The sequence below is a fragment of the Macaca nemestrina genome, chromosome X, assembly GCF_043159975.1.
Source record: "Macaca nemestrina isolate mMacNem1 chromosome X, mMacNem.hap1, whole genome shotgun sequence".
Lineage (NCBI taxonomy): Eukaryota > Metazoa > Chordata > Mammalia > Primates > Cercopithecidae > Macaca > Macaca nemestrina.
Window position 1 is genome coordinate 158,872,255 of NC_092145.1, and position 17,451 is coordinate 158,889,705.

The following is a 17,451-nucleotide window of genomic DNA, read 5'->3' on the forward strand; positions in this document are numbered from 1 at the left end:
GGTGCCCAGGGAAGGCCCCACCCCGGATTGAAACGTTCGTGGATCCGAGAAGGTTCTGGGACTCTGCCCAGGAAAAGGCTGGCATGGGGGGCCCCTCGGTGGAGAGAACCACAGGCGTCTGACCTAGGGGGAGCCCAGGCCCTGCGTGGTCTTGGCTGCTGGGAGTGGGCTGGGGGGCCACGTGATTGCAGCAGGACCTCCGGCGTGGCCTCCCTGCGTTCTGGTCCCCACGCCCATGTGTGCCCTTAAACTAAGGGTCCATGGAGGGCGTCCCCCAGGTGGAAGGAACCTGCAGGACACCCTCAGCAGAAGCCAGACACAGGGTCCCTGGGACCTGTTCCCTCTCACTCTCCCTTCTGTGTCTGCTGGAACTTTTTTTTTTTTTTTTTTTTTTTGAGGAGTCTTGCTCTGTTGCCCAGGCTGGAGTGCAGGTGGTGCGATCTTGGCCCAGTGCAAACTCCGCCTCCCAGGTTCAAGCGATTCTCCTGCCTCAGCCTCCCCAGTAGCTGGAATTACAGGCGCCCGCCACCACGCCCAGCTAATTTTTTTGTATTTTCAGTAGAGACAGGGTTTTACCATGTTGGCCAGGCTGGTCTCGAGCTCCTGACCTCAGGCCTCTCAAAGTGCTGGGATGACAGGCGTGAACCACCGCGCCCAGCCCGTCTTTTTATTCATTGGAGTAACTGTGCAAAAGCAGCACCTCTGGACTCTGAGAGTCTCTGTGTGGCATGCATAGAACATCGCAAAGACTGCGATGATTTAAAAACCAGTGGCCGGGCGCGCTGGCTCAAGCCTGTAATCCCAGCACTTTGGGAGGCTGAGACGGGCGGATCACAAGGTCAGGAGCTCGAGACCATCCTGGCTAACCCGGTGAAACCCCGTCTGTACTAAAAAAATACAAAAAACTAGCCGGGCGAGGTGGCGGGCGCCTGTCGTCCCAGGTACTCGGGAGGCTGAGGCAGGAGAATGGCGTAAACCCGGGAGCTTGCAGTGAGCTGAGATCCGGCCACTGCACTCCAGCCTGGGCGACAGAGCGAGACTCCGTCTCAACAACAACAACAAAAAAACCAGTGGGGTGACAAGGCTGGAAGTCTGTGCAGGGCAGCCTGGCCGGCCGGGTTCACCCACTCCCTCCTTCTCCACTCAGCGAGCGCTGCACTGAGGGCCTGGTGCATACCAGGAGTGTCTGTCTGGCTCTAAAACACCCTCTGGATTTATCTGGGGGCTGGGGTGGTGGAAGGAGGAGGACAACAGACCCTCAGGATGATGTTGAGTACACAGCTCCTCCCCACCTGCCGAGCTCAATGCCTTGTTCCAGAAGGCTTTGCAGAGAGCCCTTTTCCAGGGTAAAGGTCTTAGGGGGCTCTTCGTGGGGGAGAGGTCTTGGGGGGCCCTTGTGAAGGGGGAGGTCTTGGGGAGCCTTCGAGATGGAGATCTTGGGGAGTTGTCTTCCAGGGGCAGGTCTTGGGGGGCCTCTTTGGGGGGAAAGGCTTTGGGGGACCCTCTTCATGGGGGAAGTCTGGGGGGCCTCCTTCAGAGGGCAGGTCTTGTGGGGACCCCTTTGGGGGAGGCCTTTTGAGGAGCCCTTTTCAGGGCGGTGGCCCTGGGAGTCCCTTTTCAGGGAGGAGGTCTTGGGGAGCCCTCTTCAGAGGGAAGGTCTTTTGGGGGTCCTCTTCTGGGCAAAGGGGTCTGTCAGGCCCCCTCATCCTGCAGCCTCATCAGCTCTCCCTGGCCCACACTTCTTACGGGCAGAGCCTCGGTAATGATTAATTACAGAACAGCTGCTGTGGCCCCACCCAACACAGAGCCTGGCACCCCACCCCACCCCGCAAAAAGCCCACCTCAGCCCTGCTCTGATTCCTTCCCGGCCATAAGATGAAGCCTAACGTCTTTCCTGCTTCCGGGTGGGACGTGGTGGCTCACACCTGTCATCCCGGCACTTTGGGAGGCCGAGGCGGGCCGATCGCTTGAGGTCAGGAGTTCGAGACCAGCCTGGATGGATGACACCCCGTCTCTATTAAAAATACAAACATGAGGCGTGGTGGCACGCACCTGCAATCCCAGCTACTCAGGAGGCTGAGGCAGAAGAAAGGCTTGAACCTGGGAGGTGGGGCTTGCAGTGAGCCAAGATCGCGCCACTGCACTCCAGCCTGGGCAACAGAGCAAGACTCCATCTCCATACACACACACACACACACACACACAAGCCACCTCTACTTCTATATGAACCCACCACTTCTCTGAACCCCAGGGGGCTTTCTGGACGCAGATTCCATGAGAGCACCCGCTGGTCAGGCAGCAGTGATCTCTGAAGCCACACGGGTAATTTTATCAGATGCTGGCAGATAAGGAGTCCTCGTGGCCGAGTGCCTGGCAGGCGGATCGGGACTCATTCCTCTCTACTCAGTCCTTGGAAGGGGAGGGCGGTGAGAGACACAAGCTCTACTCCCACTACCCAGCAGCTGTTCTCTCCCTCACTTCCAATTCCCGGCTGTGAGGCTCACCTCACCCTCCTTTCGCAGGGAGGCCATGTCCCCGGGTTCCGGGGCAGGTGGCCCCAAAGGCTTCCCAGGTCATGCCCTAGTCAGGCATGGCGACTGCGTTGTTCCCTCCCAGATACGAGGGGCAAAGAAGTTAGCGTCCAGGGCTAAGTCCCACGTGCAGGACTCTGTACGGAAAAACAGCCCCAGTTAGCAATTCATCCATCCATCCATCCTTCCATCCATCCATCATCTATTCATCCATCCATTCATCCATCCATCCATTATCCATTCATTCCAGAATTTGCCGAGTGAGCACATCCATCTATCCATGCATCTATCCACCCACCCATTCATTATCCACCCACCCACCCATTCATTATCCAACCATCCATCCATCATCCATCCATTCCAGCATTTGCCAATCAAGCAATCCATCCATCCATCCATCCTTCCATCCATCCATCATCTATCCATCCATCCATTCATCCATCCATCCATTATCCATTCATTCCAGAATTTGCCGAGTGAGCACATCCATCTATCCATGCATCTATCCACCCACCCATTCATTATCCACCCACCCATCCACCCACCCACCCACCCATTCATTATCCAACCATCCATCCATCCATCCATCATCCATCCATTCCAGCATTTGCCAATCGAGCAATCAATCCATCCATTCATTCATCCACCCCCCCCACCCCCCCACCCATTCATTATCCAACCACCCACCCATCCATTCCAGAATCATTTGCCAAGCAAGCACATCCATCTATCCATCCATCCACCCACCCATTATCCATCCATCATCCATCCATTCCAGAAGCATTTGCCGATCAAGCAATCCATCCATCCACCCATCCACCCATCATCCATCTATCATCCATCCATCCATTATCCATCATCTGTTCATTATCCATCCATCCATTATCCATCATGTATCTATCCATCCATCACCCATCTATCCATTCATTATCCATTCATCCATCCATCCATCCATTATCCACCTATCCATCCATTCCAGAAGCACTTGCCAAGCACATCCTGTGTGCCAGGCCCAAGCAGGCAGGCATCCTCCTGGCTCGGAGAGGAGCCTGAGCAGAGCCCACAGACAGCACCACCCTGCTGGCGGGTCACCAAGCCACCAAGCCAGTGCAGGCTGAGGGCTGAGCACACAGAGCGCCATCTCAGTGTCTGGACATGGTTAGCCGTCCCCACCCGCATGGAAGGAACCTTCTTCTCTCCCCTAAGACAGGCTTTGCAGACTTGGAAAGGGAACACCGTGTTCCAGGGCCCAGGCACTGAAAACCAGCACCAGGGCCCCGTCCTGCGCGACCTCGCTGAGGCTGGGAAACCAACACAGGCCTGTTGGGCGCAGCGCCCCAGCAAATTCCCCACCCCTGCCCAGCACCCACAGTGCTCCCGGCCTCCTGCAGGGAGCCTGGCTTGGTCCTGGGTCCTCAGAGGACACTGTCCACCGCCGGGGCCCTAGCAGAACCTCAGGAATGTGCTTGGTCTCCACGCCCTCCCCACAGCAAGGGCCCAAGGTTAGACCTACCCATGCTTCAGTGACTTCTGAGCCACCCGTCCCGCCGCCCAGCTGCCGCTCCAGCCTCCAGAGCCGGCCCCAACCTCCAGCCCCAGCCTCAGCCGCTCTCCCTAGAGGTCAGAAAAAGCCTCAGGCAGGGCTCACAGCTGCACCCAGGAGTCACCCAGGGTGAGTCCGCTCTCCAGGGCGAGCGGGTCCCCCCTGTCCACCCACAGCCAGGGACTGTACCTCCTCAATACACAAGGGAGATAAAGGAAAAACAAGAGCGAGAAAGCACAGGGAGAGAAAAGGAAGGAAGGGAGAAGGAAACGGAAAGAAGAGGAAGGAAAAGAAGGGAGGAAAGGAAGGAAGGAGAGAGAGCGGGAGAGGAAAAAAGAGGGAAAGAAAGGGAGCGATGGGGAAAGGCAGGAAATGAAGCGAGAGAGGGAAAGAAAAAAAAAGGAAGGAAAGACGGGAGGGATGGATGGGAGAAAGGGAGGAAAAGGGCAAAGGAGGAGGCGGGGAGACAGGAAAGAAGGAAACGGGGAGGGAGGAGAGAAGAAAAAGGAAAAAGAGGGAGGGAGGAGAGAAGAAAGAGGCAGGGAGGGAGGAAAGAAAAACAGGCAGGAATAAGAAGAAAGGGAGGCTGGGCGCGGTGGCTCACGACTGTAATCCAGCACTTCGGGAGGCCGAGGTGGGCGGATCACCTGAGGTCAGGAGTTCGAGACCAGCCTGGCCAACATGGTGAAACCCTGTCTCTCCTAAAAATAAAAATAAAATAGCCGGGCGTGCTGGCACCAGCCTGTAATCCCAGCTAGTTAGGAGGCGGAGGCAGAAGAATCTCTTGAACCTGGGAGGCGGAGGTTGCAGTGAGCTGAGATCACGCCACTGCACTCCAGCCTGGGTGACAGAGCGAGGCTCCATCTCAAAAAAAAAAAAAAAAAAAGGAGAACAGGGAGAAAGGGAGAAACAGACGGGAAGAAAAGAGCGAGACAGGAAAGAATAAAAGAAAGGAAAAAGAAAAAGAGAGGGAGAAACGGAGAGAGGGAGAAAGGGAGAGAGGAAAGAAAAGAACGGAAAAGACACGACCAGGCACAGTGGCTCACCAGGCACAGTGGCTCACAGCTGTCATCCTAGCACTTTAGGAAGCCGATGTGGGCGGATCCCCTGAGGTCGGGAGTTCGAGACCAGCCTGGCCAACATGGTGAAACCCCGTCTCTACTAAAACACATAAAATTAGCCAGGCGTGGTGGTGGGTGCCTATAATTCCAGCTACTCGGGAGGCTGAGGCAGGAGAATCCCTTGAACCCGGGAGGGGGAGGTTGCAGTCCAGCCTGGACAACAAGAGCGAAACTGTGTCTCAAAAATAAATACGTAAAACAAACCGGAAAAGAGAGGGGGGAGAAAGGGAAGAGAGGGAGGGAGACAGGAAAGAAAGAGGAAAAGGGAGGGAAGGAGGGAAAGGGAGAAAAAGGAGGAAGGGAAGGAAAGAGAAAAAGAAGGGAAGGAAAGAGAAAAAGGAAGAAGGGAAGGAAAGAGAAAAAGGAGAAAGAGAAGAAAAGAGAAAAAGGAGGAAGGGAAGGAAAGAGAAAAAGGAGGAAGGAAGGAAAGAGAAAAAGGAGGAAGGGAAGAGAAAAAGGACGAAAGGAAGGAAAGAGAAAAAGGAGAAAGGGAAGGAAAGAGAAAAAGGAGGAAGGGAAGGAAAGAGAAAAAGGAGGAAGGAAGGAAAGAGAAAAAGGAAGAAGGGAAGGAAAGAGGAAAAGGGGAGAAGGAAAAAGGGAGAAAAACGTAAGAGGGAGGGAGGAAAGAAAAAACAGGAAGGGCGGAGGGAGAGAAGAAGAAAAGGAGGAGAAAAAAGAAAAAGAGGGAAGAAAGGGAGCAAGAAAGGAAGGAGAGAGGGAGACAGACATGAAGGAAGAAGGCAGGGCGGGAAAGGAAGGGAGAGGCGGAAAGAGGGAGAAAAAGGAGGGAGGCGGGAAAGCAGCAAAACTCAAAGGCAAGCGGGGAAGGAGGGAGACGGGGGGCCAAGGGCGGGCGGGAGACAGCCGGGAAGGGAGAGGAGGAGGCGGAGGAAGCAGAAAAGGCGGGAGGGAGGGAGGGAGGAAGGGCGGACAGGGAGGCCGGGAAGGGCGACCCCGGCCGCAGCCCCCCCAACCCGACGGACACTGGCAGATCGGGGAGCCCAGGGCGGGTGGGCGCGGCCCAGGGACCCCCAGCCCCAGCGCGGAGGGCACCGCGGGGTCAGAGGTCGGAGGCCCAGGGACCCCCCCCACACCCAGCCCGAGCGCAGAGGGCACCGCGGGGTCAGAGGTCGGAGACCCAGGGAGCCCCCCCCCCCACACCGAGCCCGAGCGCAGAGGGCACCGCGGGGTCAGAGGTCGGAGGCCCAGGGACCCCCCCCCCCCACACCGAGCCCGAGCGCAGAAGGCACCGCGGGGTCAGAGGTCGGAGGCCCAGGGACCCCCCCCCACACCCAGCCCGAGCGCAGAGGGCACCGCGGGGTCAGAGGTCGGAGGCCCAGGGACCCCCCCCACACCCAGCCCGAGCGCGGAGGGCACCGCGGGGTCAGAGGTCGGAGGCCCAGGGACCCCCCCCCCCCACACCGAGCCCGAGCGCAGAAGGCACCGCGGGGTCAGAGGTCGGAGGCCCAGGGACCCCCCCCCACACCCAGCCCGAGCGCAGAGGGCACCGCGGGGTCAGAGGTCGGAGGCCCAGGGACCCCCCCCACACCCAGCCCGAGCGCGGAGGGCACCGCGGGGTCAGAGGTCGGAGGCCCAGGGACCCCCCCCACCCACACCGAGCCCGAGCGCAGAGGGCACCGCGGGGTCAGAGGTCGGAGGCCCAGGGACCCCCCCACCCACACCGAGCCCGAGCGCAGAGGGCACCGCGGGGTCAGAGGTCGGAGGCCCAGGGAGCCCCCCCCTACACCGAGCCCGAGCGCAGAGGGCACCGCGGGGTCAGAGGTCGGAGGCCCAGGGACCTCCCCCCACCCAGGACGGGCGCGGAGGGCGGCGCGGGGTCCCCCGGGTACACTCCGGCAGGAAACGGGGTCTCCCGAAGTGGGACCCGGGAAAGTGTGACGGGGTCGGAGCCGCCTGGAGGTCAAGGGTCAAGGGTCGGGGGTCGGGGCACCACTTGTTGCGCATCCCGGCCGGGTAGCCGCGGCCTCCGGGAGAAAGCGGGCGGCGCTCTCGGAGCGACCCGAGTACCAGGGTGGGCTCCTGACTCCGCAGCCGCCTGCCACCCCGCTCGCGTACCGGCAGCGGCGTGACCTTCACAAGGTCAAGGCTGCCGCGGAACACCCCCGCGCTGCCCCTACGGCGCATGGGCGGAGCCTGACTCCCGGCATACCTCGGGGTGCGGGGCGGGGCGTCTCCGGGGAGCGCAGCCAATGGGCGCGGTGCGCTGGAGAGCGGGGCGGGGCGCGGCGGGGTTCCCGGCAGCCCTCGGGGGCGCGGCACGCAGGCGGGGGTGGGTCGTGGCCGGGCGGCGCAGCCAATGGGCGCGGCGCGAGGGGGCGTGGGGGCGGAGAGTGGGCGTGGCGTCGCCGCCTTAGCGGCTGCGCGGTGGCCGCTCCGTCCTTTCGGTCCCGGCGGCGGCAGGGCTGAGCTAGCGACGCCCTCCATTCACTCTCCGCGCCCGCTCTCCGGCTGTCCGCCCGTTCCGCTGCCCGCCCCGCCACCATGACGGAACAGGCCATCTCCTTCGCCAAGGACTTTTTGGCCGGAGGCATCGCCGCCGCCATCTCCAAGACGGCCGTGGCTCCGATCGAGCGGGTCAAGCTACTGCTGCAGGTGAGGACGCGGGCGCGGCCGCTCCGGGGATGGGGGGACGGGAACCGAGTGGCCGGGCCGGGAGGGGACGCGGGCAGCGGAACCCTGCAGGCGGGCGCCGGAAGTGGAAGGCCGCGATGGCTTTGTCCAAGCGCCGCCGGCTTCCGGGGCAAGCGTCACGTGACCGCTGCGGCAGGGCGTGGCGACGTCCACGCGTGCGCACTGGGCCCGGCCGGCGGCGGGGATGCGGCACGGGCCTGAGGGCGCATGCGCGATGGACCAGGCCCAGGGATGCACCTTGCAGCGGGCGGGCGGGCCTTGACCTTGAACTCAATCCTGCGGGTCCTCCGGGCTGGGACCAACCTTGCCGGCGGTCGCCTGGCCGGTGTCTGCTCTTGCCCCGTCCACCGTGAAGGGCAATTCTAAGGCCCACGGGGCAGCGAGCCTGCCCGCAGGTGTCCTGGAATAACCAGGATACGGTTACTGGTGGTTCTCACCCCCGTCTTCATAGCTCATTTGTGTAATTCTGATCCAGAGCGATGCATTTTTTTGTCTTTGGGGAGAGGGTTATCGAAAGCAGATGATGCCTAGAAACACTGCTGCCAGCACGTCGTTGTTCACGTTGTACTCCCAGTGACCAGCTCGGTGATGGGAATGAATGGGTTTGGCCGCAAGGACAGGTCACGCCCGCGATCCCAGCGCTTCTGAGAGGCCTGAGGAGGATCGCTTGATGCCAGGAGTTTGAGAGCAGTGGGGGGCAACAGAGCAAGACCCCACCTCAAAAAGAAATTATTTTAACTGAAAGAAGAAGGGCGTCCAAGTGCGTTGAGAGGCCTGGGGAGGATCGCTTTTGAGCTCAGCAGTTTGAGACCAGCCCTCTAAGATAATTATTTTAAACTTAGCAGGGTGGCGTATTCCAGGAGTTTGAGACCAGCCAGGGCAACGTAGCAAGACCCCCACATCTTTAAAAAAATTTTTCTTTTTTTTTTGAGATGGGGTCTTGCTCTGTCCCCCAGGCTGGAGTGCAGTGGCGCCATCTCAGCTCACTGCAAGCTCCGCCTTCCAGGTTCACATCACTCTTCTGCCTCGGCCTCCCGAGTAGCTGAGACTACAGACGTCTGCCACCACGCCTGGCTAATTGTTTGTATTTCTAGTAGAGACGGGGATTTTACCGTTTTAGCGGTCTCAATCTCCTGACCTCGTGATCCACCCACCTCAGCCTCCCAAAATGCTGGATTACAGGCGTGAGCCACGGTGCCCGGCTTAATATTTTTTTTAGAACTTAGCAGGGTGGGGTGTCCCAGCGGCTCGAGAGGCCCAGGGAGGATCACCTGAGCTCAGGAGTTTGAGAGCAGCTTGGTCACCGTAGTAAGACTCCATCTCTCAAAGTAATTTTTAAAGTTAGTGGTGCTTGATGGTTGTGCACCTGTAGACCCGGATACTCGGGAGACTGAGGCGGGAGAATGGCCTAATCCACGAGTTGGAGGCTGCAGTGAGGTGAGATCGCACCACTACACTCCAACCTGGGTAACAGCATGAGACCCTATCTTTTTTTAAAAAAAGAAAGATGAGGACAACTTACCAGTAATGCCCACAAGCTAGTTTCCTAAACAGGATGATGCACTCTGGCCGGGTACAGTGGCCCATGCCACCTTCGGGAGGCCAAGGCGGGCGGATCACCTGCGGTCAGGAGTTCGAGAGCAACCCGGCCAACACGGTGAAACCCCGTCTCTACTAAAAATAAAATGAGGCCGGGCACGGTGGCTCAAGCTTGTAATCCCAGCACTTTGGGAGGCCGAGATGGGCGGATCACGAGGTCAGGAGATCGAGACCATCTTGGCTAACACGGTGAAACCCCGTCTCTACTAAAAAATACAAAAAAAAAAACTAGCCAGGCGTGGTGGCGGGCGCCTGTAGTCCCAGCTACTCGGGAGGCTGAGGCAGGAGAATGGCGTAAACCCGGGAGGCGGAGCTTGCAGTGAGCTGAGATCCGGCCACTGCACCCTAGCCTGGGCGACAGAGCGAGACTCCGTCTCAAAAAAAAAAAAAAACAAAATGAGGCAGGCATGGTGGTGGGCACCTGTAATCCCAGCAACTTGGGAGGCTGAGGCAGGAGAATCGCTTGAACGCAGGAGGCAGAGGTTGCAGTGAGCCGAGATCACCCCATTGCACTCCAGCTTGGGCAACAAGAAAGAATGATTTGTGTCAAAAAAAAACAAAAAAAATCACTCTGTAGCTGGGATGTTTCGGGTGGTTGGCCCCGGGTCTGGTCTGGACACCCTCTGCGTCCCCCAGGTCCAGCACGCCAGCAAGCAGATCGCCGCCGACAAGCAGTACAAGGGCATCGTGGACTGCATCGTCCGTATCCCCAAGGAGCAGGGCGTGCTGTCGTTCTGGAGAGGCAACCTGGCCAACGTCATCCGCTACTTCCCCACTCAAGCCCTCAACTTCGCCTTCAAGGATAAGTACAAGCAGATCTTCCTGGGGGGCGTGGACAAGCACACGCAGTTCTGGAGGTACTTTGCGGGCAACCTGGCCTCCGGCGGTGCGGCCGGCGCCACCTCCCTCTGCTTCGTGTACCCCCTGGATTTCGCCAGAACCCGCCTGGCCGCGGACGTGGGAAAGTCAGGCACAGAGCGCGAGTTCCGGGGCCTGGGAGACTGCCTGGTGAAGATCACCAAGTCTGACGGCATCCGGGGCCTGTACCAGGGCTTCAGCGTCTCCGTGCAGGGCATCATCATCTACCGGGCCGCCTACTTCGGCGTGTACGATACGGCCAAGGGTATGTGTGGCGGCCGTCGCAAAGTCCCAGAGACGGGATCGATGTGCAGACATTCCCTCGGGGTCCCTTGGGCTGAAGGTCTGAGATCCAGGTGTGGGCAGGGCTGGTCCCTCCTGCGGCCTCTCTCCTGGGCTTGGAGACGCCGTCTTCTCCCTGTGTCCTCACAGGCTCATCCCTCTGTGTGTGTCTGTGTCCTCATCTTCTCTTTTTATGAGGTGTCTTAGTCCATCTCAGGCTGCTATCATAGAATACCATAGACTGGGTGGATTGTAAACAACAGACAGTGATTCTCCCACAGTCCTGGAGGCTGGAGGTCCGAGATCCAGGTGTGGGCAGGGCTGGTTCCTCCTGAGGCCTCTCTCCTGGACTTGGAGACGCCGTCTTCTCCCTGTGTCCTCACAGGCTCGTTCCTCTGTGTGTGTCTGTGTCCTCATCTTCTCTTCTTATGAGGTGTCTTAGTCCATCTCAGGCTGCTATCATAGAATACCAGAGACTGGGTGGATTGTAAACAACAGACAGTGATTCTCCCACAGCCCTGGAGACTGGACGTCTGAGATCCAGGTGTGGGCAGGGCTGGTCCCTCCTGAGGCCTCTCTCCTGGACTTGGAGACGCCGTCTTCTCCCTGTGTCCTCACAGGATCGTCCCTCTGTGTGTGTCTGTGTCCTCATCTCCTCTTACAAGGACACTAGGCTCATAGGATGGGGCCCACCCTGCTGACCCCCTTTACTGTTACTCACCTCTTCAGAGACCTCACATGCAAGTACAGTTGCATTCTGAGGCCCTGGTGCCAGGGGTGGGACGTCAGCATGTGGATTTTGAGGACACAATGTAACTCCCGTCGTAACTGTGACCCTTTAGAAGGTCAGGGCCCTCGCTTTTCCCCCAACAGGCCTAACCCCGGCCTCTGGAACTGTCTTGCTGGGCTCCGGTAGGTGGCCGGCGGCCTCTTCCCCTCCTGGCCCTGCCCCGACCTTTGGTGTTGTAAACATCAGCTTGCACCGAGCAGCCACGTGGAGGGGGCACGGGTGGTCTTGGAAGAGCTCATCACCACCTCGGGTGGCCGTGAGCACACAGCGGAGGCTGAGCCTGGTCTCCGGTGGCCGTGCAGGCGCTGGAAGGTGACGTGCCGTTCCCCCGCAGGCATGCTCCCCGACCCCAAGAACACGCACATCGTGGTGAGCTGGATGATCGCGCAGACCGTGACGGCCGTGGCCGGCGTGGTCTCCTACCCCTTCGACACGGTCCGGCGGCGGATGATGATGCAGTCTGGGCGCAAAGGAGGTACCCGCGCGGGCTCGGGAGGCGGGAGACCCTTGCTAGTGGGAAGGGGAACCAGGAGCTCCTTGGCCTGGGCCGGTGGGAGGCCAGGAACCATCAGAGGAGGCACTGTCCCGGGCGTGGGAGGCAGCAGTGTGTCAGAAAGTAACCGGCTGTGCGGAACGATTTTCCTGAATGATGGGCTTCTGATCTTGGGGGTTTCATGGTCCAGGCAGCAATTGCTACATCCCCACCTCCTAGAACCTCCGCCCACATCCACACCCTCGATCCTGCCCTCTCTGCGTGGACGCCAGGGGAGGAGATGGGGGACGCCCAGGGCAGGGCCTGAAGCCCTATGTCCAGCCCTCCTCGAGACAGTGGCTTACGAGGACGGCTTGAGCTCAGGGCACGGGGTCACCAGAGCCTCGGGTTTCCCTCCTATAATCAGAACTGTGGCTCAGGCGTCCGGGGTGTTACTTCTGTAAAACATCTTCAGGGGTGCAGGTGACGTCCGTGTCTCGAGGAGCTCGGCGGCGAGGCCCTCGCTGTCTCACCGTCTCCCTGTCGTTGCAGCTGACATCATGTACACGGGCACCGTCGACTGCTGGAGGAAGATCTTCAGAGACGAGGGGGGCAAGGCCTTCTTCAAGGGTGCCTGGTCCAACGTCCTTCGGGGCATGGGGGGTGCCTTCGTGCTGGTCCTGTACGACGAGCTCAAGAAGGTGATCTAAGGGCCGCGGCCTCCTCCCCACACACACCAAGGGAACCAAGAGAACCACGTAGAATCCTCAACCGTGCGGACCATCAACCTTCGAGAAATTCCATTTGTCTTTTTCCCAGCCGGACCCTGCCCGTAGACGGCGGCCGGGGAAGGCTGTAGAGAAGGGGCGCGACGCGATCCAGTCGTCGGCCCCCGATTCCATGTCTTGATCACGGGGTGGGAGGGAACCATGGCGTCCCCGCGGGCCCATGGGCGAGGCACTCCAACACTGAGACCTAGAGTCCAGACGCTTGTAGGACCCGAGTCGTGTTTTAAGTATTTATTTAAAACAAAAGAATCATGTTTCCCATTTGTACCTCAGCGCTAGCCCCTGTTTTTGCACGGCCGAGTACTAGCAAGTATGTTCTGTGTTGGGCATCCTGCTGCAAAACAATAAACCGAGGACACACAGGGCCTCCTGCCTGACCGCACCTCTCCACGGGGCAGCCTGGGGTCTGCAGATGGGGGCTGGGCCCATGGGACGCAGGTGGGGCCACGCTCTGCCCCTGTGGCCGGCCCACGTTCCTGGCGTGTGGTGCCGCCGCCTCCCCAGCACCCCCAGGACACAGCAGACAAAGTCACAGCTGGGAAGAGGAGGGGGGTAGAAACCAAGGCTGGCGGAAGTGTAGCCGGGCTCCGTGGTGAATGCTGGAGGTCCCCAGGGCACCTGCACTTACTGTGCCTTCTCTGAGACCATTCGTGTGACCGTAACACCTTGGCTTGGTTGTAAATAAGACACGTGTCTCCTAGCTCTGAAGGCTGGAAGTCCCAGAAAACCAAGGCGTGGCAGGTTCGGTCTCTGGTGAGTACCCGGTTCCTGGCTTCCGGATGGCGCCTCCTCCCTGTGTGTCCTCACACGATGGAAGAGGCCAGGGAGCTCTCCGGAGTCCCTTTTACAAGGGTGGGGATCCCATCCAGGAGGCCTCACCACCTCATCACTCCCAGAGACCCCCACTTCCCACACCGTCACTTTGGAGAGGGGTATTTTCAGGCTGATTCTTGGGGAGACCCAAATGGGCATGAGGGCCTGTGTTCCTCTCCGCCTCCCACAGCTCCCGAGGGCCACGCCAGCCCCCGTTCCAGCGTGAACAGTGGAGTCGGCTGGGGTCCCCAGAGTGGCCGCTGTGTGTCCATGGGTTTGCCCGTGAGGATCCCACCACAGGGGGTGCCCACCGCCGGGCACGCCAGCTTCCTTCGAGCTCCCTGCGCACATTCATTGCGAGGCAAGAAACGCCGTGTTGACTCTGCCAGGCTGAACGTTGGGCCTTGGTGGTGCCAGCACACGGCAGGGCCACAGGGACCACAGCCCTGGGGATCCACAGCTGGCTCTCCTGGGCTCTCCACAAATCCCAGCCGTAGTAAAAAAAAAAAAAAAATCTGTTTTTTGAGTTGGAGTCTTGCTCTCGCCCAGGCTGGAGTGCGGTGGCGCCATCTTGGCTCACAGCAACCTCTGCCTCCTAGGTTCAAGCAATTCTGCCGCGGCTTCCCAAGTAGCTGGGATTATAAGCGTGCACCATCACACCCGCCTGATTTTAGTATTTTTAGTGGAGATGGGGTTTCACCATGTTTGCCAGGCTGGTCTCAAGTTCCTGGCCTCAAATGATAGACCGCACGCCTCGGCCTCCCAAAACGGTGGGATGACAGGTGTGAGCCACCGTGCCTGCCCCGAAAGGCAGACTCTACATCTCTGCACTTTGCCAGGTAGAAACCCTCATTTGTGTCCCGATGAGTCCCGTGTTTGTCACGTGTCTCGGCCCGGAGGCAAGTGGAGAAACAGGAGCTTCCGCCATCAACCCTGTGGGTCCTGCACACCCTCCACAAAACAGCCACGACCCACGGGGACCCGTGGGTCCTGCACACCCTCCAGAAACTAGCCATGGCCCACGGGGACCCGTGGGTCCTGCACACCCTCCACAAAACAGCCATAACCCACAGGGACCCGTGGGTCCTGCACACCCTCCACAAAACAGCCGCGACCCACAGGGACCCGTGGGTCCTGCACACCCTCCAGAAACTAGCCATGGCCCACGGGGACCCGTGGGTCCTGCACACCCTCCACAAAACAGCCACAACCCACAGGGACCCGTGGGTCCTGCACACCCTCCAGAAACTAGCCATGGCCCACGGGGACTGGTGGGTCCTGCACACCCTCCAGAAACTAGCCATGGCCCACGGGGACTGGTGGGTCCTGCACACCCTCCACAAAACAGCCACGACCCACGGGGACCTGGGCTCCGAGTTCCTGCCTGGAGCCGTGGTAACTGCTTCATCCACTCTTGGACATGTTTTCACTCCTGTGACTTCATAGATTTTAACATAGTAATTCGGGCATGGTTTCCTTAGCAGTTCCAGTGAAATCCTACGTGGTGGTATACTGGACTCTGGGGGATTTGGGGGATTCGATGGTGGCGGGGGAGGGTATCCAAAGTTACAGTTCAAAGACCAGCAAGTGCACTTCGTGTTACTTTTCTTTTTTTTTTTTCGAGATGGCGTCTCACTCTTGTCACCCCGACAGGAGTGCAATGGTGTGCTCTCGGCTCAACGCAACCTCCGCCTCCCAGGTTCCAGCCATTCTGCTTCAGCCTCCCACGTAGCTGGGATTACAGGCATACGCCACCACGCCCGGCTAATTTTGTGTTTTTAGTACAGACGGGGTTTCACCACGTCAGCCGGGCTGGTCTCAAACTCCCGACCTCAGGTAATGTGCCTACCTCGGCCTCCCAAAGTGCTGGGGTGACAGGCGTGATTTTACACACATAAGCCACTGTGCCTGGCCAGTCCTGCCCAATCTTGAAATGCTGAGGCTCTTAGCAAGCTGACTGTTGGAGGTAACTTCATAGGAAATAATACGTGGTGTTACTAAGAGAATCCTGCCTCGTGGGTACTACCAAAATCACAGTTCTGGTTGGGCTCCGTGGTTTAGCTCTGTAATCTCAGCACTTTGGGATGGTGAGGGGTGGATCGCCTGAGGTCAGGAGTTCGAGACCAGCCTGACCAACATAGAGAAACCGCGTCTCTACTAAAAACACAGATTAGCCGGGTGTGGTGGCGCACGCCTGCAATCCCAGCTACTTCAGAGGCTGAGGCTGGAGAGTTGCTTGAACCCAGGAGGCAGAGATTGCTGTGTGCTGAGATGATTGTGCCACTACACTCCAGCCGGGGTGACAAGCGAGACTTTGTCTCAAAAGAGGTTGGGGGGGCCGGACGCGGTGACTCAGGTCTGTAATCCCAACGCTTTGGGAGGCCGAGGTGGGCGGATCACATGAGGTCAAGAGTTCCAGACCAGCCTGGCCAACGTGGTGAAACCCGTTCTCTACTAAAAGCAAAGTTAGCCGTCCATGGTGGCAGGTGCCTGTAGTCCCAAGTACTGGAGAGGCTGAGGCAGGAGAATTGCTTGAACCCAGGAGGCAGAGGTTGCTGTCAGCTGAGATGGTGCCAGTGCACTGCAGCCTGGGTGACAAAGCAACAGTCCGTCTCAAAAAAACAAAACAAGCCGGGCACGGTGACTCACGCCTGAAATCCCAGCACTTTGGGAGGCCGAGGCGGGCGGATCACCTGAGGTCGGGAGTTTGAGACCAGCCTGACCAACATGGAGAAATCCTGTCTCTACTAAAAATACAAAAATTAGCCGGGCATGGTGGTGGCGCACGCCTGTAATCCCAGCTACTTGGGAGGCTGAGGCAGGAGAATCACTTCAACCTGGGAGGCGGAGGTTGCAGTGAGCGGAGATCGCGCCACTGCCCTCCAGCCTGGGCCACAGAGCGAGACTCTGTCTCAAAAAAATCACAGTTCCTTCGTGTGGATTTGCAGTGGGGCGGTTTCGACTCATCCTGGGCTCCCTGGGAGGGTTCCGTGTTCTAGGTGGAAAAGCCGCGGACATCGGGACCGTCCCCAGGGGCTGCAGGTGGGCTGACAGGCTCCCTCCTTGCCAGCGTCACTGCTGCCTGGATTCCTTCTCCCTGCTTTCCTCCCCCGCCACACACAGGCAATGCTCCTTTCACCTCTTTTCCTGCAGCTCCAAGTACCCCCGTTTTCGGTTTGGCCCTCACACCCGGCAGAGGCCCGGTCGGGAAGACCCCAACGGGGAGACAGGGCCTGGGGAGGGGATCAGAAGTCGAGCCTGCATCCAACTCTGGGGAATGAGGGCAGGGACGCGAAGGTCAGGCCGGGGTGGGGACGGAAGGGCCCAGGCTGGCCTCAGGGTGTGAGCGCAACTGAACCTGCCAGGGCAGATCCCAGAGCCCTCGCCGGATGTGGGCAGCTCCTCAGGTCTGTGGGTAAAAAGGAGCATGGACACGGCCTGTTTACGGACATTAGAGTCTGCCTGGCTACACAAGCCCTGTACGGTGGCTTAGAGACGTGCAGCCAGGCCGGGCGCGGTGGCTCACGCCTGTCATCCCAGCACGTTGGGAGGCCGAGGCGGGCCGATCACGAGGTCGAGAGATCGAGGCCATCCTGGCCAACACGGTGAAACCCCGTCTCTACTAAAAATACAAAAATTAGCCGGGCGAGGTGGCAGGTGCCTGTAGTCCCAGTTACTCGGGAGGCTGAGGCAGGAGAATGGCGTGAACCCGGGAGGCGGAGCTTGCAGGGAGCCCAGATGGCTTCATTTCACTCCAGCCTGGGCCACAGAGCGAGACTCTGTCTCAAAAAAAGAGCTGTGCAGCCAGGGTCACGTGTACAACTGGGGGCCGGAGAGGACAGACAAGCCAGGCAGGATATCTGGCGCCCTCGGAAAGCAGCAAAGCTGTTGTTTCTCAGAAGTCCTAGAGGAGCCAGTTATAAGACGCTGGAGGCCGGGCGCGGTGGCTCACGACTGTCATCCCAGCACTTTGAGAGGCCAAGGCAGGCGGATGACGTCAGA

The 17,451-nt window shown here is 59.3% G+C and overlaps 1 protein-coding gene across 1 annotated transcript; it reads left to right on the forward strand.

Moving 5' to 3' along the window:
- Positions 1-7,587: 7,587 nt before the first annotated feature.
- On the forward strand, positions 7,588-13,001 carry LOC139360817 (ADP/ATP translocase 3). Its single transcript, XM_071088899.1, has 4 exons — positions 7,588-7,808; positions 10,083-10,569; positions 11,711-11,851; positions 12,401-13,001. Exons 1-4 carry the CDS (start codon positions 7,698-7,700, stop codon positions 12,556-12,558), a joined length of 897 nt encoding a protein of 298 aa, XP_070945000.1. The 5' UTR covers positions 7,588-7,697; the 3' UTR covers positions 12,559-13,001.
- Positions 13,002-17,451: the final 4,450 nt, after the last annotated feature.

Bases quoted from the DNA above. Each gene is read 5' to 3' on its own strand.
- LOC139360817 (XM_071088899.1), top strand. From the start codon at position 7,698: ATGACGGAACAGGCCATCTCCTTCGCCAAGGACTTTTTGGCCGGAGGC. The intron at 10,570-11,710 runs GTATGTGTGGCG...GTTCCCCCGCAG, and splicing joins CGTGTACGATACGGCCAAGG to GCATGCTCCCCGACCCCAAG. The intron at 11,852-12,400 runs GTACCCGCGCGG...CTGTCGTTGCAG, and splicing joins GCAGTCTGGGCGCAAAGGAG to CTGACATCATGTACACGGGC.